Genomic DNA, 25,785 nt, shown 5'->3' with positions numbered 1-25,785 from the left:
GGACCCATAATGTCTACTGCTACTCTCTCCATCGGGGCTCCCACTGCCAGCTGCTGGAGCGGGGCGCGTGATTGATCTGGGGGGCCCTTGTGCGCTGTGCAAAGGTCGCAGCGGCGGCAAAAGTCCTCAACATCTCTCCTGAGCTGACCCCAGTAGAAACTTTGACGAAGCCGACGGAGGGTTTTGGAAACTCCAAAGTGTCCCGCTCCAGTCGTTCCATGACAGGAGTTTAACACAGCTTCTCTGAGGCCCCTGGGGACCACCACCTGCCACTTACTTTCACCTGTAGCCGGCTCTTTCCAGGCTCTCTGAAGCACTCCATCTTTCACCCTGAGAGCAGTGAACTTTTCAAACAGTCCTTTTGTGGCAGGCGAGCACCCAGTGACTTCATTCCATTGTGGTTTTCGTCTAGCTTCCACCCACTGTAGCACCGGTTGGAGGTCGGCATCCTGTTCCTGTTGTGCTCTCCATTCCGCTGAGTCAACAACCTGCACTGCATTGCAGCCTGGCCCATTTCCGCTATACATGGGGTCTCGCTCCTCCTCAGCACGGAGTTCTCCTTCCCGGGCCTCTCTCTTCCCGCAGTACCGGCATCCATCGGGGGCACAGGGGCGCCGGGACATGGCATCAGCGTTGCCATGGCGAGCTCCTGCTCGGTACTCGACTTTGAAGGAAAATGGTGCCAGTTCCTCCAGCCAGCGTGCAATCTGCCCCTCTGGCTCCTTAAAAGACATTAACCACTGGAGTGCCGCGTGGTCAGTTCGGACAGTGAAGGGCAGGCCACACAGATAATATTTGAAGTTCTTTATCGCCCTCACTATAGCTAGAAGCTCTCTGCGAGTCACACAGTAGCGTCTTTCAGCCTTGTTGAAGGTTCTGCTGAAGTACGCGACTACCTTCTCCCCCTCCGGCCCCACCTGGCTCAACACCGCTCCAGTTCCGACATCGCTGGCATCCGTGTCCAAAAGAAACGGCAGGCTGGGGTCCGGTGGGGTGAGGATGGGCGACTCTGTCAGGGCATTCTTAAGACAGTTGAAAGCCTGCTCACAGTCTGGGGTCCAGGCAAAGTCCTTGTCTTTCTGCTGCAGGCGAAATAGGGGTGCAGCAATGCAGGAAAAACCACGCACAAACCGCCGGTAGTAGGACGCTAGTCCAATGAAGCTCTTCAGCTCTCTCAGGTTGGTGGGGCTTGGCCAGTCCTTTACCACCTGCACCTTCTCATCTAGTGTGCTGATGCCCTCACCACCGATCTTGTGCCCCAAAAACTCCAGCTCTCTTTTCATGAAGCAGCATTTGTCTGGGTGGAGCCTCAACCCGGCCGCTGCTATTTTTTGTAGGGTGCGGCGCAGGGACGCCAAAGCCGCCTCAAAGGAGCTCCCATGCACCAGGATGTCGTCCAAATAGACCAGACACTCCTGTCGGGGGATATCAGCCAAAACCTTTTCCATCAACCGTTCAAACGTGGCCGGGGCATTGCACAGACCGAAGGGAAGAACTCGAAATTGCCACAGCCCCCTGCCAGTGCAGAAGGCCGTCTTTGGTTTGGCTACAGGGCTGAGGGGTACCTGCCAGTACCCGCTACGCAGGTCCAAGGAGGAGAACCAGGATGAGCCAGCAACCAAGTCCAGGGACTCATCGATGCGGGGCAGCGGGTACGAGTCCTTCCTGGTCACATTGTTCAGCGGCCTGTAATCGACACAAAATCTCATTTTAGCACTATTCTTTTTGTTTACCATCACAACCCCTGAGGCCCAGGGACTGCTCGAAGGTTCAATGATGCCTGTCTTTAGCATCTCATCTATTGCTGTTTCAGCAGCAGTCTGATGAGCCAGGGGAAGGCGGCGGGGGCGTGTTCTAATGGGCCGTGCATCTCCAGTTTCAATGTCATGCTGCACTAAGTGAGTTAGACCCACTTCATCTTCTGTCAGTGCAAAAATGTCCTTAAAATCCGATAACACCTGCCACAGCTCATCTTGTTGCCTGGAATCCAAGTTGTGGCAGCTGCGTTTCCACACTTCTCTCACCACCGACAGTCTATCTCCATCCTCCCCAGTAGGCTGTTGGTCCAGGGCAGGAGGGAGTATGACCCCTGGAGAGTGGAGGATGGGGGGCTGCAGAACAGCAGGATTGGCTGGGGAAGGGGGATGCAGCAGCTGGTATTCCTCCGTCGCTCCCCGACTCAGCAGGTGCAGCCCATCGGCCCGTGTGGGGGGCACCATTTTGACTGTGGGACCCTCATGAAAGGCTAGTGTGCTCTTCCCCAGGTCCAACACACATTGTTGGATGCGCAGGAAGTCCAGACCCAATATGCAGGGGTCCTGTACCGCTGCAACCCACACCTTAACGTTCACTGTCCATCCCCCAACCGATACGGTTACTACCCCCCTTCCCAGCATGGGGGCCAGCTCACCAGTCACAGTTCGTAATTTCACAACAGTAGGTTCCAATTGCGTCCCTGCTGGCACCATGTCGGGTCTCACCAGTGTTGCTGTAGAGCCAGTGTCAACCAGGGCCGTGCATGGAGCCCCCGCAAGGGTGATGGGGACATGGCAAAAGTGTCCTGCATGGGTCCAACCCACCACTCTCACGACCTCTGCGCCGTCGTCTGTTTCTGGGGGGAGTGGAGCCCCGCTCCCTCGGCTGTACAGTTTGGCCCCGTCTATGGGTAACAGGGCAGGATGGGACCCAGAAGACAGGGCCTGCGTGGTCCCCTCTACGCAGACCCAGGTGCGTTTCCCTGAGCACCAGCATGCTTTGGGCACCGCACGCTGATGTGGCCAGGCTGGCCGCACGTCCAGCAAACAGGGGGGCCCCGGCGAGGGCGGGCGTTGCCGCCTGTCGACTGCAGCGACACGGCTCTGATCATTTCCGTTAACTCAGCAGCCCAGACTGGCTTCTCTTGACCTGAGTCTTGCTGGGTCACGGTTCTCACGACAGGTCCGCTTCGACCATGGTCACTCTCAGCAGCAGTCCCCACAGCTTCTCTTTCCACAGCCAGCTCCAAAGCTTCTTGTAAACTGCGGGGGTGTGCCAGCTGCGTTTGAATGCGTAGCTCTCTAGGGGTTATGGCTCTAATAAACTGGTCTCTGGCTAGCTCATCTTGCACATAAGTGGGCATGTGGGCATAAGCTTTCCTCGCCAGAGTCTCAATGTCATTGGCCAGAACTCGTAGTGGTTCACCTGATTGTCTCTGCCTGTTTGTCAGCTCTGTGCGCAGGACACTAGGCTGTGTACACTGTCCAAATCGCCGCTGTAGGGCTCCAACCAGAGCCCCATAATCATCTCTTTCAGCCGGGCTCAACAACAGCAAGCATGCCAGGGCATCATCAGTGAGGCAAAGGGCTAATTGGAGTGCTTTAGTGTCCACAGGCCAGGCTTCTGCACGTGCCAATAGTTCAAATTGGGCATGAAAGGCCTCCCAGTCCGCCTTACCGGAGTATTTTGGCGTTTTTACATGTGGACGGATACACAGGGCGCCGCCATATTTGTTTACATCTGGTGCCGCGTCACTTCCGGTGTGATTTCCCGCGTCGGAGCGCCGCTCCGCGCCACGCTGACCGAACCCGGCGTCAGCTGCTAGCTTCCTGGCCGTCCGTCTAAGGCGAGCCTTGTGCTCCTCCGTCCGGTCAAAGTCACTCCCACGTCTCGGAGAACCAGTGTACTCACTGTCCATAGCTTCCTGCTTAACTCTCGGCCGGGCACCGGCCCCACTTCCAGCTGCCATCCTCTCTTTAGGCTGATGAGCAGTGTCGCCAGCTGCGGTCAGCAGTCCGGTGCTCTCGCTTTTACTTCTGACACCAATGTAGCGTCCCACAGAACGCTGGAAAGGACGACAACCTTCTTTCTTGTTAGCCGCTTTATTCCCGTACAGAACTGCGGTTACTGTCGGCCGTAACCACGCCAAACACAACAAAAAATGGGTCAAAGCTTATCAGGCTCCTCTCATTCATTCATCTTCCAGCTCTCCACACACACACACACACAGGGGCTCACTTCCTCTCTCTCCCCCCGCCCCCTCGTTCACTCAGCCACTCACATCCCAGCTCCCCAAAAGGTGCATTCAAAGAACAAGCGATAATTGGAATCATCAACATTAACATTAGAACGACAACACTACAACTATAAAACATGCAGGGATGTTACAATACGTTGCATGCAAAATCAAAACTTGGTCCTTGAGTCTGTCATCTAACCATGATAATGCAGTATGAAAAATAGTGGCATACAGTATATTGATATTTATACAATAGTTGACAAACTGTGACCCTCGGTTTATTTTACCTTTTCTCTCACAGAAAATGAGAAATATATAGAACAGTAAAACAAAAACAAAAAATAAAAAAGAACCCACAAGATTAACCAAAAAAAAAAAAAAAAAAAAAAAAAATTTCAGCACAGGACAGCAAAAATACAGAAATTTACTCCAAAAACACATATATAAGACACAAAACATACATAAAAATAACTACAAAAATTATTCAAAAAAATACAAAATGACTCCTATAACACAAAAACACTAAAAATGGAGAAAAATAGACAAAAACAGAATAAACCCTCTGTTATTCCCTGTAATAATGCTTTTTAGTTATAAATGGCAACATGAATTTTCAACGTGGCCCTCTGATCAGACAAACACACTTTTGTGTCCCTGCTGTGATAAAAGCTACACTATACCTTCTGGTTTGAAGCTAAATGATAATGATCTAAGTCATAATCCTGTGATGGCTTTGCATTATCAGATGGTTCAATAAACTCCTAAAACCTTTGTGCTTCAAAGTAAATCCTGGGATAGTTTAAAATAGAGAGAAAAGTCAAAGAAATCAGAGATATTAATAGGTCATGTCAACTTTTATGTGCACATGTTTTGAGTGTGATTCTCTCATATAAGAGGAAGATTTAATGCTCTGTACTGTTACAGGAAACTATGAGAAAACCTTTAATCTGTAAATACAATATAAAAGCTTGCAGCTCTGCAATAGTGATGATACATGATAACCATGATACCCTGTTAGGACAAATTAACTTACTGTATATGTTTGAAGTCTCATCTGTAAACTAGAAATATCTTTTTACCTTTTCAATCACCTGGTACTTAAAATTTCAAAATAAAATTCGTAGCTCCTGCCTGTAACTGCCATGTTGCATTAAATGATCAGGTCAGGTGTGTGGTTATGTACGGAAAAGGTAACGGCTTAAACAAATCAAAGTCACTCACTGTGACACAGACTCAATATGTTGAAGGACAAAACACCCCCAAACCAATGTGTGAACAATTTTATTTAACATGAACATCATGATACTGCTAAGGCTAAAGAAACCTACACATTTAGGTCATAATACAGGTTCTGAAAAGCTTAAAATGACAAAAAATTCCACAGTAAGGAGACTTTTTAAGTGAACAAGCTATTGAAGCTTGTTCAAAAATGAACAAATAAATCTTCAAGTAAGATAGCACTGACAAAATCTAATGAATATGTACAACATCATGGTGGTGATGGTGGCATATGTAACAAAATGGTATGAAAGAAGCTAATAAAAACAATAAAATATTGAAAACATTAAAAAAGATAAACAAAAGAGGAAAAGGAGGTTGACCTTATATATCTACAAATTCTCTCACATTATTCAAACAAGAGGGAAAACCAGGACTATTAGCTAAAGGTAAATGAGCCGAAGAACGTCTAATAAAAAGTATGGACACAGTTAAAAAAAAAAAAAGAAAAAAAAAAAAAAGTGATCCAAATTTAAACGAGAATGTGTGACGCAAAATAAAATCCTTCCCGTTTCAACCTGAGTACAAACTGTAATCCAACAACTTTACAGGTCACTTTATTAAAAAAAAAAAAAGATAAAGGCTTTTAACATCTAAACAACACATTTGCTTATTCTGCGTACGTCACCCTTAAAACACATTTGTGAATTCAATGCGCCGACTCGTCTCTCAACAGTCTGAGACATTAGATGTGATGACACACCTGTGACTGAGCTGGTGTACGTGTGTGTGTGTGTGTGTGTGTGTGTGTGTGTGTGTGTGTGTGTGTGTGTGTGTGTGTGTGTGTGTGTGTGTCAGGGCTGAGCTGGTCATATTGGTTTGGTTGTGCTGTTATAGACCAGGTGCTCCCTGTCTGCAGTCATGACGGGGGCGCTGTTGACCGGTACGCGCTGGTGCTGCGAGGACTTCTTTCCCCTGGTGAGGCAGTACACGAGGACGCCCAGGAGCACGAGGATGGCCAGACCCAGCAGGGCAGCGATGGCGATAATTCCTGTCAGATAAATAATAAATATTAATAGACATTTACCCTCTCTCTGTGTTCCAGACACTACATGACCTGGAAAACTGTGTTCCAAGCACTTTGACCACTCCACTGATCAGGAGTTAATCATGGATGTTTTCTGAAGTAAAAGCTGCAATCAGCAGATTTTTTTTTTTTTTTTTTTTTTTTTTACAGCTTGCATTAAACCTAAAAAAGTTGACAGTGGAAAAGGTGGTTTAGTACCCGTTTGGCTGTCAGCCACACTGCGTTCAAACTCTTCTTTCCGTGCAAACACGTCCTTTTCTGAAAAAAGAAAAACAAAAAAAGGGAATATTGGTTTTCTGCTCCAACAGTTGAAAAAAAACCAAAACATTTGTATATCTAAATTTACATATTTTCTTCAGTGTATTTACACCGTTTTTACTTTGTTTACCTGTTTGTCTGATATAATTTTGTTTTTTTGCTACTTTACATTTTTGTGTATATGCATACAGTTTATTTTTTATTATTATTACTTTATTCTTATTTGTGTACATATATATATATTTTTTTGTGTGTGTGTGGGTGTGTCGATGTGTTTTGGGGGGATATATAGTGTGTGATGTTTTTGTGTTTGAAAAATAACAAAAATGGGTTGTATGTACCTTAAGAACATATGTAAAATATGTATGAAACACAATAAAAATACTTTGAAATATATATATACATATTCATGCACATTATTTTTTCAGTTTGAGTCTTAATTCAACACGTAAGGAATAAATATGCATGTATATTACTTATCATTTTCATTTCCCTGGAACAGTTTAATGACGTGACTGGTTGACATTAGCTGCAGCATATACAAAATAAGATCACAAAACAAAAACAAAGATCATTTGTGTTTTAAAACACAAATATGTTGTGTTACAAATTAAATCAGTGTGTTCCTTTGTGATTTATTTTCTAGAATATTAAATTTAGTAAAAAAAAAAAAAAACTGTAAAATGTTCTCGTCATTATATGATTAGTTTATTTCAAGGAACTGAACAGAGAGCAATGTTACAATTAAAAAAGCAACCACTGCCATGTTGACCATTTCAAACCTGTTATTCTAGTTTACAGTAAGTGGTTTTATAAGGTTAAGTTTATGGTAGTGCTTAGTTCAGTTTCTCTCATTTAGTCGAGTGTTTAAAGCTTGTAGCTCACATTGAGCGATGAGTAAGCATGAGTCACCAAAACAATGTGATTTATATCATTAATATAAACTAATCACAGTAAATATTAACAGATGTAAAAAAGTCAGAGATTTAAATGCCAAGACAGGTTTAAAAAGGACAAAAAATAAAAGTCTAATGTAGAGATTCACCGATAACAATATTAAGTATTCGACACAATACATGGGTGTATAATAGGAAAACATGCATCCATAGCTCTGACAGAATTATAGCCTCAACCAATAAGATTAGATCTATCAAAGAGACGGTTCAGTTGTGAAATAACTGTCGGCTGTGCGGAAAAGCTTTGAGTTTAAGGAGAGTGACAAATCTAAAGTGTGCAACATTCTGAACTTTGGTTCAGAAGAACCATATTTAGGAAAGATAGCTTAAAACAGTGGTTCCCATTTCCAACCTTTTTTGGGTCTCGACCCCATTTTGATGTCACACATTTGTGGTGACCAGTAAGGACAATTTTTTCCTTTTTTTTCTAGAATTAGTTTTTGATCATGTTTATAAGTGTGTTACAAATGCAGAGTAGTGCACAAAGTGACAAGATATTTTTATACTGCATTTTATTTGAACTACATTTATATTTGAGAAATTTTAAATATAGAATACAGTCGCTTGATATTTAATGTTTGTGATGTGTTTATTTGAAAAGCATAATTCTAATCAGTAATTTTTATTAATTCATTTGTTCATTTTATCGATTCCTAGACATTTCAGGCCACCCCACATGGGGTCACGACCTTAAGGTTGAAAAACACTTATAATGGATTATAATTAATAGACTAATATGCCAGAATGAAATAAAAGAACATTAAGATCAAATTTGTGTTTTATTTATTTCATTATTGAATATAGCATCGATACGTACTCTTATCGATTAGTACACTTTCTGGAAGAAAAAAAATTAAATAAAGGGTATCGGACATCCCTAGTCCTTTCTGTTAATCAGTGTTAATGTTTAGCCATAAGACGTAATAACCCACAAAATCATATTAAGGCCTGACAAAAAAAAGAAATCAGGTACTTTATAATTAAAATATTAATCAAATTTAGAGTTGTTAACGAATATTAAAAGAAAAATTGTTTTAAAACTATGAGTGACTGTGACTAAACTCCAGTACTTTCGTTTGTTGAATGAAATATCCCTTAATCTTATATTAAATTAGCAAATGCTGGAAATAAAGACAAGACTGTTGAGTTTTTATGTCATAAACGTACCTGTTACGCCATGGCAAACTTTCAAACAGGATTCTTTGATGTCAAATCGGTTCTCGTTGCCCCGACAACCTCCGTAGTTGAAACGCAGGCAGTCCTGTTGGACGGGGTTATAGTACCACTTAGTGAGGCTGTCCCTGCAGTCGCCCGTGTCTGGAACCTCAGTGCAGCGCACTGTGAAAAAACATTGAACATTGTAAAAATGAATATCACACGAGGCTGCATTATCACAGTGGACAGGTTGAAGGAAATTATTTAAATAAAGTCACCTTTCTGTTCATCCAGAGGAATCTGCAGCAGGATCCGAAACTTGTCAGTCACTGCCAGACAGACACAGTAAAAAATTAGCTTTCAAACTAAATCATTACCATAACCTCATTGCTGAGTGTATGAACCACAGTAATAATAATAATAATAAAAAAATAAATAAAATAAAAAACTTATTCACAGTCATTGCATTTCAATTCATCAGAGCCGTCGCTGCACTGAGGTGACGCGTCGCACTCAAGTCCTGGATCCAGACAGCATCCATTTTCACAGGTGAACTGCTCTGTGGTACACGGGGTGTCACATTTCTCTCCTGTCATACACAAACAGAGGACACATTTTATTTTTTCATACTTCAGCAGAGAATTAGAAACTTTGAAGCATTGTACAATTATAATTTATTATTATTATTTCGGACTTTATTTGGGAATCTGTCCCCACTTTTAGTCCAATTTCACTGACCAGGGTATGAGAGCATACAGAAAACTAGGGAAGTAATTGATTACTGACTAGTTATGTAACGATTCACTCAACTCCCGATACGATTCAATTCACGATACTGGGTTCACGATACGATTCTCTCATGATTTATTTTACAAAATGGCACTGTCGACATTTTTTTTTTTTGGGAAAAAAACTAGAAAATACGGTACTATTTTCCTTTTATTTTTCATTGTCAAAAGAATTCCTTGATAAACTATTCAAAACAATGCAATTTAACTAAAAATAAATCTTGAATGAAATAAATAAAGGAATAATACAAATGAAAATGAAGCCTATTAATTTAAATTCTGGTTCTATAATAAACAATGCAAAACTGCATAATAGTTCTTTTTCTTTTAAAAGTGCAACTGAAAATGTATTTTGTGCCTTAACAATTGGACTTTAAAAAAAAAAAAACCGTGATTGCAATAATTTACGTCATATTTGTTTGGACCAGCAGAGGGCGCTGGTAATACAGTGGTCGGTTGGCATGCAGATATCTTGCAGTGAAGAAGAGAAGCTATGCTAGCAGACAGAGCTAATAGAACAACGTGACTTTTACAGATATTCAAGTAATATTACAGATATTATTTCGGTGCTAAAGGGGTAATGAATCATTTATTAACGTATTTAAGAGTAGAAGGCGGCTAGAAAGAAAGTATTTGCAGACTCCGCCCGCCGCCTACACTTGTGGATAGCGATTCAATTTTCAGAAAATCGATATCAACCGTGATACCTATGAATCGATTTTTAACTGCCTTACGATTATTCGTTACATCCCTATTACTGACTATTTAAACTGACTCCGAGGAGTAAAACTGAGGGTTATACTGACTCCAAGGGGTTCAGCTTATACATCCCCACTTTCATCTAGTTTCCATTAGTGTCAGTGCCTTGAAACTAATTGATGCCCAGCCAATTTTTCCCTCTTTTGCTCAGCTAAAAGTTTAGTTACACTGAAAATATTCATATCTGATCATTTCTTTTAAAGGTACAATATGTGAGATTTGCAAGCAATTTCTGCCACGACCAGGTGGCATATTACTGAGTAAAACCGACACCTCCGCCACATTCCGTGGTCAGCCCTGACCACTGAATGTACAGGTGACAATATTCTCTGCTACACCCCGCAACTGTTTTCAGCGGGCCCATGCAGGTCGATGTATATCGTCAGCTTTACCTGTGTGATGCGTTGATGAGTGAATATGTTTAAGCAGTTGTTTGTTAGTTGTAGACCTCAAGGGTAGTGTACCGTTTATCTGTTTGATGGATGTTTGTTTGTTACCAGAGATGGCCGAGTTCAGGGACTGCTCTGCTGTAAATGTACTTATACTCACCCAACAGGTGGAAAATAGGTACTACAGGTATATATACATATATATATATATAAATAAAACTATGTAGTCTAAAAAATAAATAAGAAACATGTCCTTAGCTGCCATGCCATCTGTGATTTTTATTTAACACTCAAATTTTATTTTAGTTATTTAAAACATATTTAAAAATTTAAAATTCTACATATTGCACCTTTAAAGATGATTTTTGTTACACCTAAATGCATTTGTTAAGTAATTAAAATTTTATGATAAGGGCTTCAGGTTTAAAAAAAATTAAAATTAAAATGAAAAATACTAACTGGATGATTTATTTCAGGCTTCACGGTCGTGTGAGGCTACAACAGATTAAAGGAATGAAATGCACCCAAAACAATCCACAGTTAAAAAAGCAGCCTGTGTGCATATTACACATTTGCTAACATCTAAACTCAAGGGAGGTCTGTTTCTACTTTGAATTAATGCCAACACGAGAATGTTTGCACCTTAAACAGTAGAAAGGCCAGTGAGCACCAGGAAGGCTCTGCATTATGATATCCAGAGCTACTCATTGTGAGCAATGACTGATGAAACAATGAATTAGATACATATGTATAATATAGAAACACTAATGTTTAAAGCAGGTTTTATTGTAATGGAAATTTATTAGATCATTGTAAAACAAAGAAATTAGAATAATGATAAAAAGGATAGAGGAAGAAGGAAGAGTACGTACCTTGGTTTGTTGGTATAGGTAATCCTCTGCCAGATATTGCACCTTTTTCTAAAAAGCAGACAAAAGCGTGTGTCAGATACTTTTCTTATCATTTCTGAAGACATTTGTTTATTGACTTCAAGCTTCTTCCTCTTTGTTTTCCTCCTCCCAAGACTTTTAAAACATATCTTATGGCTGATTCAATTTGGTTCTTTGCAGATATTTCTTTTCTGCAGCACTCAGAGTCTTTAGGAGGCAAAATATCAAATTCCTTCATCGTGCAGGCAAAACACAGCCTTGGCAGGACAGACAAAAGTAAAAGCCAGTCTAAAAGCTTAGAGCTGTTACCTGAGCCATAGCAGGCCTTCGTGCATTCATCCTTGGAGAGATAATTGTTGAGATTTTCCCTGCAGCCCCCAAATGTGAACTCCTCACACTTCTCGGAGGCTGCGTTGTAATGCCAGCGAGGAAAAGAGCCGCGACAGGGCCCGACCTTCTTTGGAGCCATGCAGTGATCTGGTAGGAGGGAGACAAACTTTTAAGTTTACAGCCAGTTAGGAATGTCAAGCAAGTATTTGGTATTCCTAGAGTTCACCACAAACGCACGCACCAACTGAAGCTAACAACAATTCTCTAGAAACATTTGTGGGCAGATCTGTTCACACAATGACGTGCACCGAGCTGCATATTACAGCGAAACACTGATCATCACTTTAGTGGCACATGATAATTGATCTACAGTCAGTGCATTCAGTTAAAGTTTGTTCTGCATTCAAAATGTTTGTACTTGAAAGAACGGATTGAAGAGATGTTTGAAATTACAGGTTTTAACAAAAGCTGAATAATTGGAAGGAAAGAAAAACAGAATGAACAGTGAAAAAAAAGCCTTTTTTAACAGGGATGCGCGCTGAACAATGTAACACCTGTTTCAGTTCCTTAATCTGTGGTTTTGCTAACCATTTATAGACAGACTGTCATTTCTGTCTGAGCTTCTTGCGATGTTGAATACATATTTCCTGTTTATTGAAGCCACAAAAGCAGTGACACATGTTGTCTGAATGCAGAGAATGGGTTCTTGTGTATGTTACACTTCGGTGTGGCGCCATGATCACGGTGTTCATACATGACTAGAGATTTGTCATTGAGGTGTAAATGTGTCTTTGTGTAGTAACTCCCTTTTAACTGTACACAAGACTGGAGCAGTTAATGGATAACTAAACAACGGGGCGGTTAAGAATATTCTTGTTCTCAATTCAGTCATTTGTAAACAACCCGCTGAGCAACAGAAAACACTTTCTAAGGATAAAAGTGAAGGACTTTCAATCGTGGGTTAATCAATCCAGAAAGCAGGTATAACTAAAGTTGTTTGCGTAAGGTGAACACAAACCAGACTGACGGGTTTTGGTGAGTCGGGGGTGGAGATGGTATCAGGGGAGCAGTAAAAATCACACAAGCTGAATGTCTCACTTCCATGTTCTCAACTGGAAATTCTTCTGTGCTGTGTTGCAATGAGAGCAGCCAGGATTCACTGCTCGACACCAAGAAAGTCTCAGTTCTCACCAACCACTTCCTGTCATGGGGATTTCCTCCATCGCCCAATTTCATTTCACAGGAATTTCATTCAACCCACTCGATACATGAGCTCTAGGATTTTTGTTGTCATTATAATCATGAAGAGAAGATGAATCAGAGCGTGTTTCACTGGAGATCTACACACCAATGACTTAATTATATGGAAGGAAGTTGATCAGTTACATCATGTTCAAAAAAAGGAAAGTTTTTAACATGGGTGGACTGGCAATCAGGCATACCGGGCATCGTCCCGTTGGGCCACTGACCCAAAGTGGGCCGGTCTGGTGTGCTTGTTTTTTTGACGAGCGAGTGGTGCCAGACATGGTAACAGGTGGCCAAAAATACTCCAAAAGTGTCAAAAACGTGGCAAGAAAAGAGTATACCTGTAAAGTGACTAAAATGAGCCAAAAGCAGTCAAGAGTGGCCAAAAAAGGGCAAATATAGAGGAACCAGGTAGTATGTAATGGCAAAGGGTAGCTTTAATGAGCAAAATGTGGCAAAAAATAGTGAAAAAGGGAACAATCGTGAAACAAAAAGAGGCAAAATGTAGGGAATAAAGGAAACAAGTGGTATTTATTGGGCAAAAGTTAGTTCATTTGGATGACAAGTGGCCAAAAAATTTAAGGGCAGAAATTGGGTTAAAGTGTCAAAATTAACTTGCAAAAATGGATAAAAATAATAAAGAAAAGGGGAAATGTAATTCAAAAGGAAGCAAAATCTGAAAAAAGTGTCAAATGTCAAAAAGGGGCAAAAATGGGACAAAGGAAGTTGCAAAATGCCAAAAGGAAATATGTAAAAAGGGGTTAAAAAGTTTCCCCCTGTTAATGTTTTCTGGGGTAATAAAAATTTAAATCAAGACATAAAGAGCCACACGTTGAAAATCACTGACTCAATAACAGCTTCTACATGATGTCTTCTGATAATGTAGTGGACTGGTCCGGATAGAAAAAGCCAGGGCCGAATTTTTGTCCCAGTCCTCCCCTGGTTTTTAACCACAAACATACATTAAATCGTGAAATTAGTTGGTGGAACGAGGGTGTTTAACTCACAGCAAGTAGGTCATGGGCTCAAACCCCAGGGTGGACAAAATGGTCACTTCCGAGTTTGCGTGTTCTTCTCATGCATTTATGTTTTATTGTCATAAGCGAAAACAGGAAAGAGAGTGTACACAAATACATTTGTTTTCAGCAGAAAAAAGTGGTTTTGTGGTCTAGTTACTCTTTCATGTTAAATTCACCAAACAGGAAATCTTTTGGAATGGGGGGAATTAATTATAGGTAACAGTGGTTGCCTTGTACTTAGATTAGATTCACGTTTTCTTACACAAACTAGTTATTAAGCTTTAATATGATGAATGTTAAAAAGATGAGTGACTGAATAGGCCAAATGAATGTCAACACATAGCAGGGAAAACGTGACTCACTGCGACAGAAACTCAATTGTTTGTCAACCAAATATTCCATTTAATTCTTTTCACTCAGAAAGTCACAAAACTATAGAAACCCATTCTGATTCATTATGTACACTAAAGCCTTTTATTCCTGTGTGACACGCATACAAACACAGGACAATGAGAGAGTCATACAGTAAGCCATGGAAAACTAACCCTGTGTTCATATCGTGCCTGATTATCAGTTTAAAGACTCACGTTCAGACTGCTCCGGAGTGAGGACCAGAACTGTGACTTTGACTGAGTCCGATTGGCCGCTTGAATCTGTGACCGTCAGCTGGAACTTGTAGACCCCAGACGTTAGATTTGAAACAATGATCTGGTCATCAAAGTTGGTTTTCTACCAGGCAGAAAGCACAAAACATCATTATAATAGGAAAAAATATTAGAACATAAACAGAGTTTCTTCGAACAATCCGCTTCTCACCTCTATGACAACAAATGGGTAAACAGTGAGCATCTGCCACTGGTAGGACACAATCTCATTGTCATCTTTGCTCTCAATGCCGTTCAGTGTCACAGAGTCCTGAGGCTGGACAACCTGGTCTGGGCCTCCGTTAGCCACGGGTGGAAGGTCATTTCCATCTATGGGGTGAGGAAACGGACGTTTTTACATAAACGTGATCACTTTTTTTTTTTTTGTGTCTCATTTTGCATGTTTTTTTGGTGCCATTTTGTGCATTCTCTCATTTAGTGCATTTTTTGTGTAATTTAGTGTGTTGTTTGTTTCATTTAGTTATTTTTTCGCCAGTTTTGTGCATTTTTCTTGACATTTTGGTGTCTAATAGTAATTTTGGTGTTTTTGGTTTCATTTACTATATTCTTCTCTTATTTTGTGTGTTTTTGTAATTTAATTTGTTGTTTTTTGTGTTATTTTTATCATTTAGAATATATTTCTCCCACTGTGTGTCTTTGCTGTAGTTTTGTGTTTTCTTGGTTTCATTTAGTAAATTTTTGTGGTTTTTTTTTTTTTTTGTATGTGGGAACAATGTATAAAAACACCCGAGGGAACCCGGAAAGAAAAAAAAACCTGTGTCTGCATTGTGACACAACACTAAGACACGTCTGAACATGTAGAAACCGCTGGTTTCAGATCATTCTGAGGTGTCACATGTCTTCCTTTGAAATTTTGTCTTAATACAAAGCATGCAAGCTTTAAACGTAGCTTTAAGCAAGAGGGACATGATTGATTGGAGAGAATTAGCCTTTCTTTTCCTTAAAACAGAACGGGACACAGGTTAGTCTTGAATTAATACATGTAGCGTTACTGATCTAAGTTCACCTGTTATTTAGTAGTTGCATACTAAAGCTTAATCTTCACATTTCCAACAAAATGATCTATTTATTTTGCTCTTAGAAGAAAAGTCTACTACTCAGTTGAAATATGACATTTTTAACTGACTAATAAAGGGAAGTTAGACTTACTCTGAGAAGATTATACAGTAGGATTATTTGATAAAAACATCTAATCCTCAAACTGAGAATTTTGTCAAGAGAAAAAAGAAAAAGGGAAGTAGAATTTAAAGTGCACAAATGAGTTTTCCCCTTTTCCTCATTCAGTGAGCCTGAGGCCAATGAGCCGATTGATAAGAAAATAAAATAAAAGGTTACTATACATATAGGGTTGCAAAGAGGCGATACATTACGTGAACTTAAAGCCACACCGCAGACTTTGTGACTTAAAGAGTTGACCCATATGAGATATTTTAAATAATTCCTCAGGCCAATATACAGCGCTTGACAGTATAAATGCTCCGAGCGAGGCTTCTCTCTTGAAATACCACCCATGTCAGTTTGGAGAAGACGGACAGTCGTTGGCCAGGTCATGTGACCTGGAGAATGCCTGGAGAAGAGGGATGTAACGATTCACTCAACTCCTGATACGATTCGATTCACGATACTGGGTTCACGATACAATTCTCTCACGATTTATTTTACAAAATGGGACTGTAGACAAATAATGACTGAAATATATTCCTTTATTTTTTGGGGGGAAAAAAAAATAGAAAATACTGTACATTTTGCTTTTATTTTTCGTTGTCAAAAGAATTATTTGATAAACTATTCAAAACAATGCAATTTAACTAAAAATAAATCTTGAATAAAATAACTAAAGGAATAATACAAATGAAGAAGAAGCCTATTAATTTAAATTCTGGTTCTATAGTAAACAATGCAAAACTGCATAGTAGTCCTTTTTCTTTTTAAAAGTGCAACTAAAAATGCTTTTTGTGCCTTAACAATTGGACTTAAAAAAAAACAGTCATTGCATTGTATTGACGCGAGATATTTGTTTGGACCAGCAGAGGGCGCTGGTAACCCAGTGGTCGGTTGGCATGTAGTTATTCTAGCAGTGAAGAAGAGATGCTATGCTAGCAGGTAGAGCTAATAGAAAAACGTGACTTTTACAGATATTCACGTAATATTACAGATATTCTTTCGGTGATAAAGGGGTAAGGAATCATTTATGAATATGTTTGAGAGTAGAAGGCGGCCAGAAACAAAGTAGTAGCAGATTCCGCCCGCAGCCTACACTGTTATACAAGAGAGGGATAAATATCTCTGCTGTTTAAAAAAAGTACTGCGATTCAATTTTTAGAATATCAATGTGAACCGTGATACCTATGAATCGATTTTTAACTGCCTTACGATTAATCGTTACATCCCTACTGGAGAATGTTTCACTTTATGGCAGTCACGTGACCACAGGCTCTGTTATACTCATGGAGCTAAGCTAAGGCTTTTGCTACTATTTTTCATTAAGTGGTGCTTTTTGGTCACTCCATCACTTTATCACTCCACTGACGCGATGACCAGGGAACAGTGTGTGTGTGTGTGTGTGTGTGTGTGTAGAAGCGGTGACAGAGGAGAGAGAGCGGTCTGATCACTTATTTTCCTTCTTCTCCGGCTGTATGTTTATATCACTCATTATAGACAGCTCCACTTTAACGGTTTAAATGATCAACTTACGGAGTTACTTAAGGATGAATTCACTCAGAATGTAGGCTTATTCAAGAAGTTAACTGCATTAAATTTGCCCTGATAAACTAAGGAAGTGTAGTACAGCCCTCCGCTGCAGCCGTCGGCACTGTAGCGGGAGGGAGCAGGCATTTCACGAAAGCGACAGATTCCTACTTACATAAAACTAACTTTACTTTTCTTTAATAGTGAGTCGATGATCTCTCTTTAGCCAACAGGTCAACTACTGTCTGCATACACAACCAAAGGACAAGGCAGGCTGGCCCAACTGGCTGACTGTTGATTTTTGCGACAGTACTGTGTCGTTCAAACCGCCTTTGATAAATCGGATACAGGTCTCATATGGGCAAAACAAATTTAATCCGATTTGAGTCGCAGCTGCTTGCAGTCTGAGTGTAGTCTAAAATATCAACATCAGTTGTTTAAAAGTTACTTCCAATTTCCTCAATTCCAATAAATAATTCCCATTAAAAGTTCCCAAGCTAAAATTCCCATGAAAATATACCCAAATTTAACCACCCATTTGCAACCATACATACTGTAGATATTCTATTTCTGTATGGAGAAACTTTATGATAGAGTTGTTTGGTTTCAGAGCAAAAAGGCTATTGGTTCAATTTCCTATAATAGTTCCTGAAAACAACACCAATCCAATCACAGTCAATGTCAGTCAAAATGTGTCGGCTAAAGATCAAGCAGTCCATCTCTCTACAGTACCTTTATAAGTGCTCTGAATAATCAACTGCGTGTTTGTAGATTTATATTTTATTTGTGATTTTTTTATGCCTATCTTGGCCAGTTCTCCCTTAAAAAAGAGGTTCTTAATTTTAAAAGGTAAAAATAATCACAAATAAAAGTTATATTTGACTAGTAAAACAGAATGAAGGCCCCGAATCTGGATAATAGTAATATTCAGATACATATCAGCAGGATTATTTAATGTATAAAAGTCAGAATTGCATCTATTCGCTCTGTGTTCCTAATGTTTTTAATGTCTTCAAGTATTCCAACATCTCTATATAATGTCAAAGAACTCTGTATAAACCTTTAAGTACTTGTGACACTACTGTTTAGCACTAAGGTAAACATCAGCTGCACAATATTCCACTTTTGGCTTCTGCTTCTCCAAAAAAGGACAGCATGTGTGAGTGAGTTCTTTAGACTAAAGTGTGGCACTCAGCAATCCATAAAACTATGCTTTTCATGCTGTTCTGAGAAGTAGCGAAAGCAGCAACTCCTAAAATGAATCTTTTTATTATTGTTTTTAATATTGTTATAGGCAATATTGTAATTTTCTATATCACCAAAACAGAAGACTCGATACATCTTGAATCTCAATATATTGTCCAGCCCTACTTCAGATCACCAAAGTAATAATATTAAAAAATCTGTAAAACCCTGCACTAAGGCCATAAGAGTGCAAACATTGATTTCCAATCAGGAGAGTTAAATGGTAACTGGCTGCACTCTCAGGGGATCTATTGTAAAATAGAGAAAACACCAGAGGTGAAAATAACTGTAATCGAGTAGCTTTTATGGGTACTTGTATATTTCTAAATCAGTAATTTGACTTGTACTCAAGTACGTTTTAAAAGAAGTAAACTAATCTAATTTGTTATATTTCTACTCCCAACCATTACTGAGTAAATTATTATTTTTGGTTTTAAAATGAATATACATTGTGAAACTACAAAAAATGAAATGACCAGACAACAATCAAATGCATCACAGCGACCAATCAGATTAAACATACTGTAAAGAGCCAAAACAGCATTGAACGGAGGTTATTTTCTCAGTTTTAGAGTTCATAAATGTAGCTACACTTGGACCTTAACATTTTTTTTCTAATTTAAAACTGAATTCAGTAGCGTTATTTATTTTTATTTTTTCTAATTGTTCATTTTGACAAACCTTTTATTTTATACAGATGCCTTTGTGGAAAATGAATTAAGTTCAATTGTGCAAGATTTGGTCTTTTCCTTTTTAAGTTTATACATGAGATGTTTACTGTACGCAAGTTTGCTTTGAGTACTATTTAATTGAGCAACTTTTTACTTGTACTTGAGCATTTTAAGTATGACTTACTTGTACTTGAGTACAACTTCAATCAAGTAACAGTATTTCTACTTGAGTAGGATATTAGGGATGTAAATCACCCGTTTCGTTCCGATACGATCTCGATTATCAAAAGAACGATTCGATATTTACAGATGTCAAAGCCTGCCACGATCGGATTTTGATTTGAATCGATTTAGAGACCTGCGATTGATATCCGACAATAATCAATTGTTGTTGATACCGTAATCACGATTATTTTAATCAATACTGTAATCATGATTATAATCACAATTATTTATGGAAGTGTCTCCTAGTATGTAATACGTATCCATATACCGGCTTTCTATCCATATGCAAGATGATGTTACCGGAAGTCCCGTGACCATTCCATGCGGTTAGGGTTAGTTTGTCCATAACGTAGTTTAGAGTTAGTTAGTCCATAACATAGTTGACGTAATAATACAAACAGAAGTACAAGTGCGTAGCCGTCTCATTGGCCAGTTTAGGTCACGTGGTGCACCTATCACCTGACCTAAACTGGCCAATGAGGGGCGTTGCCTACGGATAAAATGCTGGTTGGATGGATACCTGTTACGTATTTATAGCCACTGCCATTATTTATCATTGTTGGGGGGGGATGTGTTTTTATTACACTACTTTTAAACAAACAATGTGTGTACAGATTACAGTGCAAAATTAAGCTTTAAATAAGAATTATACAACAACAAAAAATATTTTTAAAACATTAACCCAATAAATGAAAATGTACCAAAGGTTAACAAAATATACACATTATTACAGAGTGCGGAGCCCATATCTTAAATGTAAATATTGCAGACGATCAATCGGATTTATTTAATCATGCAACCAGAATTGTGATCCCGATTAAAATTTGATTAATTGTGCAGCACTAGTTTATACTTTAGATCCATTTGACTAGATCACTGATCAAACAATCGATTAATGGATCTAGATCGATCGATTAATCTTTACACCCCTACAGGAGATATCAGTACTCTTTACAGCTCTGCCAAAGTAATATATATATACATTTTTTAAATAAATAAAAAGCTCTGAACCCTGCACTAAGGCTGTGTCATAAGAGTGGAATCATTGATTTCCAATCAGGTTAACTGGTATTAGTTGCACTCTCAGTGGATCCATTCCATTGTGAAATAGAGACAACACACACACATTTAAAGATGGTAATCTTACTTGGAGCTTGGTCCACTTTGAGGTAGCTCTCATACACTGAATCCAGGATGTAGTTGATGTATCCTTTCTTCCTAACGAAACGACAGACGTATTTCATCTTGTAGAGACAGTCAAAGAGAAAGCAAGAGTTGATGAATCCACCATCCGTGTCTGCATTCGTCTCCATGAAGGCCACATTACACCGAGGCTCCTTGCAACAGGCAGCTTTACAGTCCCGGTACCGATCCAGTTTGGGGGACGAAATGAAAGTGGCCCCGTCCTTCACGGATTCATCAGCATCGAGAATGAAGTCCTTCTGGCCCTCTTTCAGCAAACATTCCCGACCAGCCGTGGAGTGGAAAACAGCAACGACCAGCACCAGGAGCGCAGAGGCTCCTCTAAGAAAAGCTCTCATTATTAAAGTTCTCACAGGTCACCTGGAGGAACAGGTAAGGCTGGTAAAATAAAAGAGGAATAAAAGCCTCACACTTGTGTTAAAGTGACCTTTGGGTGAGGATAAGGCCGCAAAAAGAGCGCAGCTTGTGTTTAACAAGCAGCTCCGAACAAAAAAAAAAGAGAAGTGAGAAATGTTTTGCTAATGTTGACACAAAGGCGCTTTTCCTACCCGGACAGGCCGCTGCTGTCCAGTGAGCTCCGGTTCGTCCCCGGGAGATGTTGGTCCTGTTTAATGTCGACCTCAAACACAACGACGGTAATAACAGGTGAGTCACCTGAGAGGAACAGGAAGTGAAATTCCACCCCTGCATGCCACTCCCTTCATTCTGTGTGCGCGCGCGTGTGCGTGTGGGTGCGTGCTTGCGTGTGTGTAAATGTGAGAGGTCATGTCAGCCATAGTTTAGATTTTTTCTTCTTCTGAACACTCAGTACCTCATGGAGGTAGATGTGTGTCTTTATTATTCAATCCCAAAAAAAAAAAAAAAAAAAAAGGTTTACGTCATTCAAAAATAAATATTTTCAATCAAATGCAAAAAATATATATTTAAGACCCAAATAATTGCATTTGAGCACATTTTTTTGGGGGGGGGGAATGAATAATGACGACACAAATCTACCTTCATATCACCTTAGATAATGCAAAATAATTTTTGTACACAGTCATTGTTATTGTTAGAAACTAGTTCAGTGCCCATAGGAAGTATGCAAATGCCAATTTAATTCTGAATCACACACGCACACGCACACACATTTTTAGATGTAATTATTATTACTCACCTTAGTTACAAACGTTTTTCCTCTGAGGACACCTGCTGGTCAATATTTACGGGATGTTTTTTTAGGATATTAATACCCACTTTAGTCAACACTACCTGTCAACATTGAGCTTTTCTGCAAAGCTGCATTAAAACAATTTTATTAAATAATTCATGAACGGTATCATTGCAGTCCAAACAAATCCAACGTTGCACGCCCTTGAACCAAGCAGCAGCCATGTTGAAAGTCTCAGGTCAGTCTGATCCTGATCCGCAGAGATATTTGAGGAACACACATGGACACGCAGACGAACACAGACATACATTTCTTGCTTTATAGATAGACGTAAACAATCGATTTTCTGCTTCATAAAAAAATAAATTTCAAAACAAAAGTACAGGGTCTATTTCTATTTTATTTGGGACAACAAAAAAGGAGGCAAACACCCACTTTTGGGTAAATAAACTCTGCTTTATAGTGCAACTGCTGTAAGCTACTCGAGTTGTAGGTAACACAAAATATCCTAGTAACGGGCTTTAACTGAGATGTATTGCCACTGTCTTTTATACCATAGCTGTTCAATTAATCAGGTCGATTAGCTATCAGTTTAATTGTATCAATCAATAGCCCGGCCGATTAATCGGTCAGACTCTAGCTGATATGTAACCAATGTATTAACTTTTTTGCTGCGTGGAAATTCTGTACTCGCTGTGCTTTCTGCATTAAATCCTTCCACTTTTCAGTAATTTTGTTTGTTGTAAGTTTGTTTGTTTTCTTTTTCTTTTCTTTATCTTTTTGTACAATTTTGAACTAAGAGACTGCAATAAAGATCGATAATGATAATGATGATGAGTAATGTTTTAAAACTTAAAACACACAGAGAAGTGCACAAGTTCATTGTTTACATTACAATAAGCCTTCTTTTTAATTTCTCCACGTTTACTGCTGGAGATTTGAGCAACTTTAGTTTTGAAAATATACATATTTTTACATTTGATTTTGTATACACTGTTGGCACAAGCTTTTCTTTACAAGGCTTATGTTGACAGTGTTACTAATTAAAGTTCCTCATTTTAATTTAGTAGTGTTATGCTTCTTTGTCTTGAATCATAGTTTGGATATTATAATAATTTGTGTTCATGTACCATATATATATATATATATATATATATATATATATATATATATCGTGTATATCAATGTTCCAATTTCATATATCAACCAATATATTGGTTATCGGCAGATACAAGGTTATCTGCTTTAAAAACCCCATATCTTTTGAGCTCTATCACAGACATGAAAAAATATCGAACTGTCAAAACAATCCATTTTTGATCTTCTGGATCAATCTGGGAAACCTGATACACGGTTTTGTAAAATTTTCACCAAATTAGAGTAAAAAACGTCATCATTCTAAACTCATAAAACATCAGCGTTGTCTTTGACTTCCAGTCAACTCTTGGGCAGTGTTGGCTACTTATTCAGGATTTATCCAGAAGGTGGCAGTATGACCTCACTGGATCAAAAGAAGAAGTCAAACAACATTTGTCCTGGTTTTTGTTACATGTTAAAATATAATATTGTGTTTTTAACCTTTTTTTTTAATTTTCCAAAGTTCTCATTGCTTTTTTCATACATGTGAACCAAATGTTGTTTTCACTGAGTCATCCAACCAACTGTGAGTAAGCAGATGAATCATTCAGGAACTGATCAGTATCAACTAGTAAAAAGAAGAAAAAAAAGTCTCTCTTTCGTCACAGCATCCAAGTTTAGTCAGAAGACGGCTGACAAGTGACAAACAAGTTCAACACAAATTCTTTGGTGTCATTAAAAGTGACATCATTTCCATGCGGTGAAAACCAAACCGTCAACTCTTTAAATTTAAATTAGCCACTGGCTACAATCTGGCGTGTTTACATTCATATATTTTTTTTATTCATGTATGTCCGTTAACATGCACTGTCCCAATCAAATAAATAAATAAAAATAAAACCAAACCATCACTTATTTCCTTATAGATTGAGTCACAAACCAGAGGTCGTAAGGTCATCTAACTCAACTCTCCGACCTGTGTGCGCCATGTTTTCTGGTCAACCCTCGGGATGCAGGACAAGGCAGCATGCAACAGTTTGAATTAACTTGTTGGCCTGGAAAGCTGAGCTGCCGAAGGCCTTTAATAATTCAGTGTTTGTAACAGACGGTGCATCAGTGGGTGAACATGTCCTGTCATGGCCGATGGACGATCCCTGTCATAATAAAAAACCTGAGGCCTATTATTCCCACCGTAACTAGATCTGTGGAAACTCAGCAGCCTGTTGACTTTCTCATCTCACCTGTAATATTTGCCGCCTGCAGCTTATACCATGAATTTGTGACCCTGGGGCTGTTGATATTTGACTTCTCAAACAACATCAGTTTTAAGATATTTGACCTCGAGACAGTCAAATACAGCGTTCTGTCATCCATTGAAAAACTAAACTCTGTCTCGGAGGCTAAAATCTCTAAGAGGAGCTCAAAGAAGATTTCCTGGGGAATAGTTGTCTGAATAAATAAAATCTTGACATATTATTCAAAAAAGAAGATAAAAATAATATTGCTCGAATTATTTCGCAGAAGTCAAGGAAACTTCAAAGGAAACATCAAAGTGATCTGTAGAAGACGGGCGGTTGTCACTCGAAACATGTCGGGAGATCAAAGTGGATTTCCTTAATAAATGAAACCTCAACATATTACATGTTATAATACATAACAAAGCTATCATTCTAGAACTTTTAAGATTTAGGGCAACATACAAATTACTCCAAACTGTGCTACTCCAGTGAAAAGTTAGCATAGGTGTTTATTTTATAATTGTTAAAATAAAATGAGCAGATTTATAACTTAAAAGTAAATTTTATGATTATGAAATGAAAACACCTCCTTTCAAAGCCAAACAAGACAAGACCTAAAACTTATTCACTATTGAGTGGATTATTATTGTAGTAAATAGCAAGTACTTTGATTAATGACTGTATTTTAAATTTGTCCTTTGGAATAAATTTGGGTTTGGGTCCAATGAGTTTTTTTGTTTGACACTCTTGTAGGAGAGACCTGAAAACCAAACTAAATCACACATATTTCATACCAGGCCATTGACTGCATGGACCAACTGCTGATCATTTGCTTTAATAGATGGAATATACTGTAGCCTATTCAAAGGCACTTTACAGTTCCCGTACATGCAAAATATATTATGTTTATTCTCTTTCACTCAGTGGATTAATTAAATGTTTATGTTTTCAAAGAATTGCATATTTTTGAAGCTGTCACAAAACTGAATATAGAGAACAAAAAGCACTTTATACACATTTTTTTTTTAATATAGGTTTTCATCTTAGAAAAGTTGCCAACTGATGGTCCGGGGGCCACATGCAGCCCTTGATCTGTTTTTACTCAGCCCACAAAGTAATCCCACAAAAATACACACAATGACAGAAATATACACAAAACAAAACACATAAAAGGACAACACAAATTCAGAAAATGACACCAAAAGGACACAAAATTACTCCAAACACGCACCAAATCAACAGAAAAATATACAACACAAAAACAAAGCCATTGTTCTTTAATGTAATAATGCTCATGATTCTAAATGCTGAGATACATGTTGATATTGTGGCTTATCATGATTTGTGGCCCTTAGAAGTTGCCGATATCCATCCCAGAATAGAAACTAGGGGGCATTCTCTGCAGTACATGAGTAATCATCCCCACCTGGTTGTAGGGATTGTCCTCTCACCCTTATTCAACTTTTTATAGCTGTAATTGACCTTTGATCCCAAGCTGCCGTAAGACACAAAGCAAGTACACACTAAGAGAAGTC

At 39.1% G+C, this 25,785-nt stretch overlaps 1 protein-coding gene across 1 annotated transcript; it reads right to left on the bottom strand.

Moving 5' to 3' along the window:
* Positions 1-5,995: 5,995 nt before the first annotated feature.
* spint1a (serine peptidase inhibitor, Kunitz type 1 a) lies at positions 5,996-21,460 on the bottom strand. The gene is made up of 10 exons (XM_028438225.1): positions 20,730-21,460; positions 14,905-15,062; positions 14,676-14,817; positions 11,804-11,971; positions 11,477-11,524; positions 9,126-9,257; positions 8,947-8,997; positions 8,681-8,851; positions 6,498-6,557; positions 5,996-6,263 (listed from the first exon to the last, which is right to left on the bottom strand). Exons 1-10 carry the CDS (start codon positions 21,121-21,123, stop codon positions 6,082-6,084), a joined length of 1,506 nt encoding a protein of 501 aa, XP_028294026.1. The 5' UTR covers positions 21,124-21,460; the 3' UTR covers positions 5,996-6,081.
* Between the last annotated feature and the right edge of the window lie 4,325 nt (positions 21,461-25,785).

This window comes from Gouania willdenowi, chromosome 22, assembly GCF_900634775.1.
Source record: "Gouania willdenowi chromosome 22, fGouWil2.1, whole genome shotgun sequence".
Lineage (NCBI taxonomy): Eukaryota > Metazoa > Chordata > Actinopteri > Blenniiformes > Gobiesocidae > Gouania > Gouania willdenowi.
This window is presented reverse-complemented; position numbering and strand designations above follow the sequence as displayed.

Excerpts from the sequence above, each read along its gene's own strand:
- spint1a (XM_028438225.1), bottom strand. The coding sequence starts at position 21,123 with ATGAGAGCTTTTCTTAGAGGAGCCTCTGCGCTCCTGGTGCTGGTCGTT. Across the intron at positions 11,972-14,675 it reads CACTCCGGAGCAGTCTGAAC|ATCACTGCATGGCTCCAAAG; the intron begins GTGAGTCTTTAA and ends CCCTCCTACCAG. Across the intron at positions 8,852-8,946 it reads TCCTCTGGATGAACAGAAAG|TGCGCTGCACTGAGGTTCCA; the intron begins GTGACTTTATTT and ends GTTTTTTCACAG.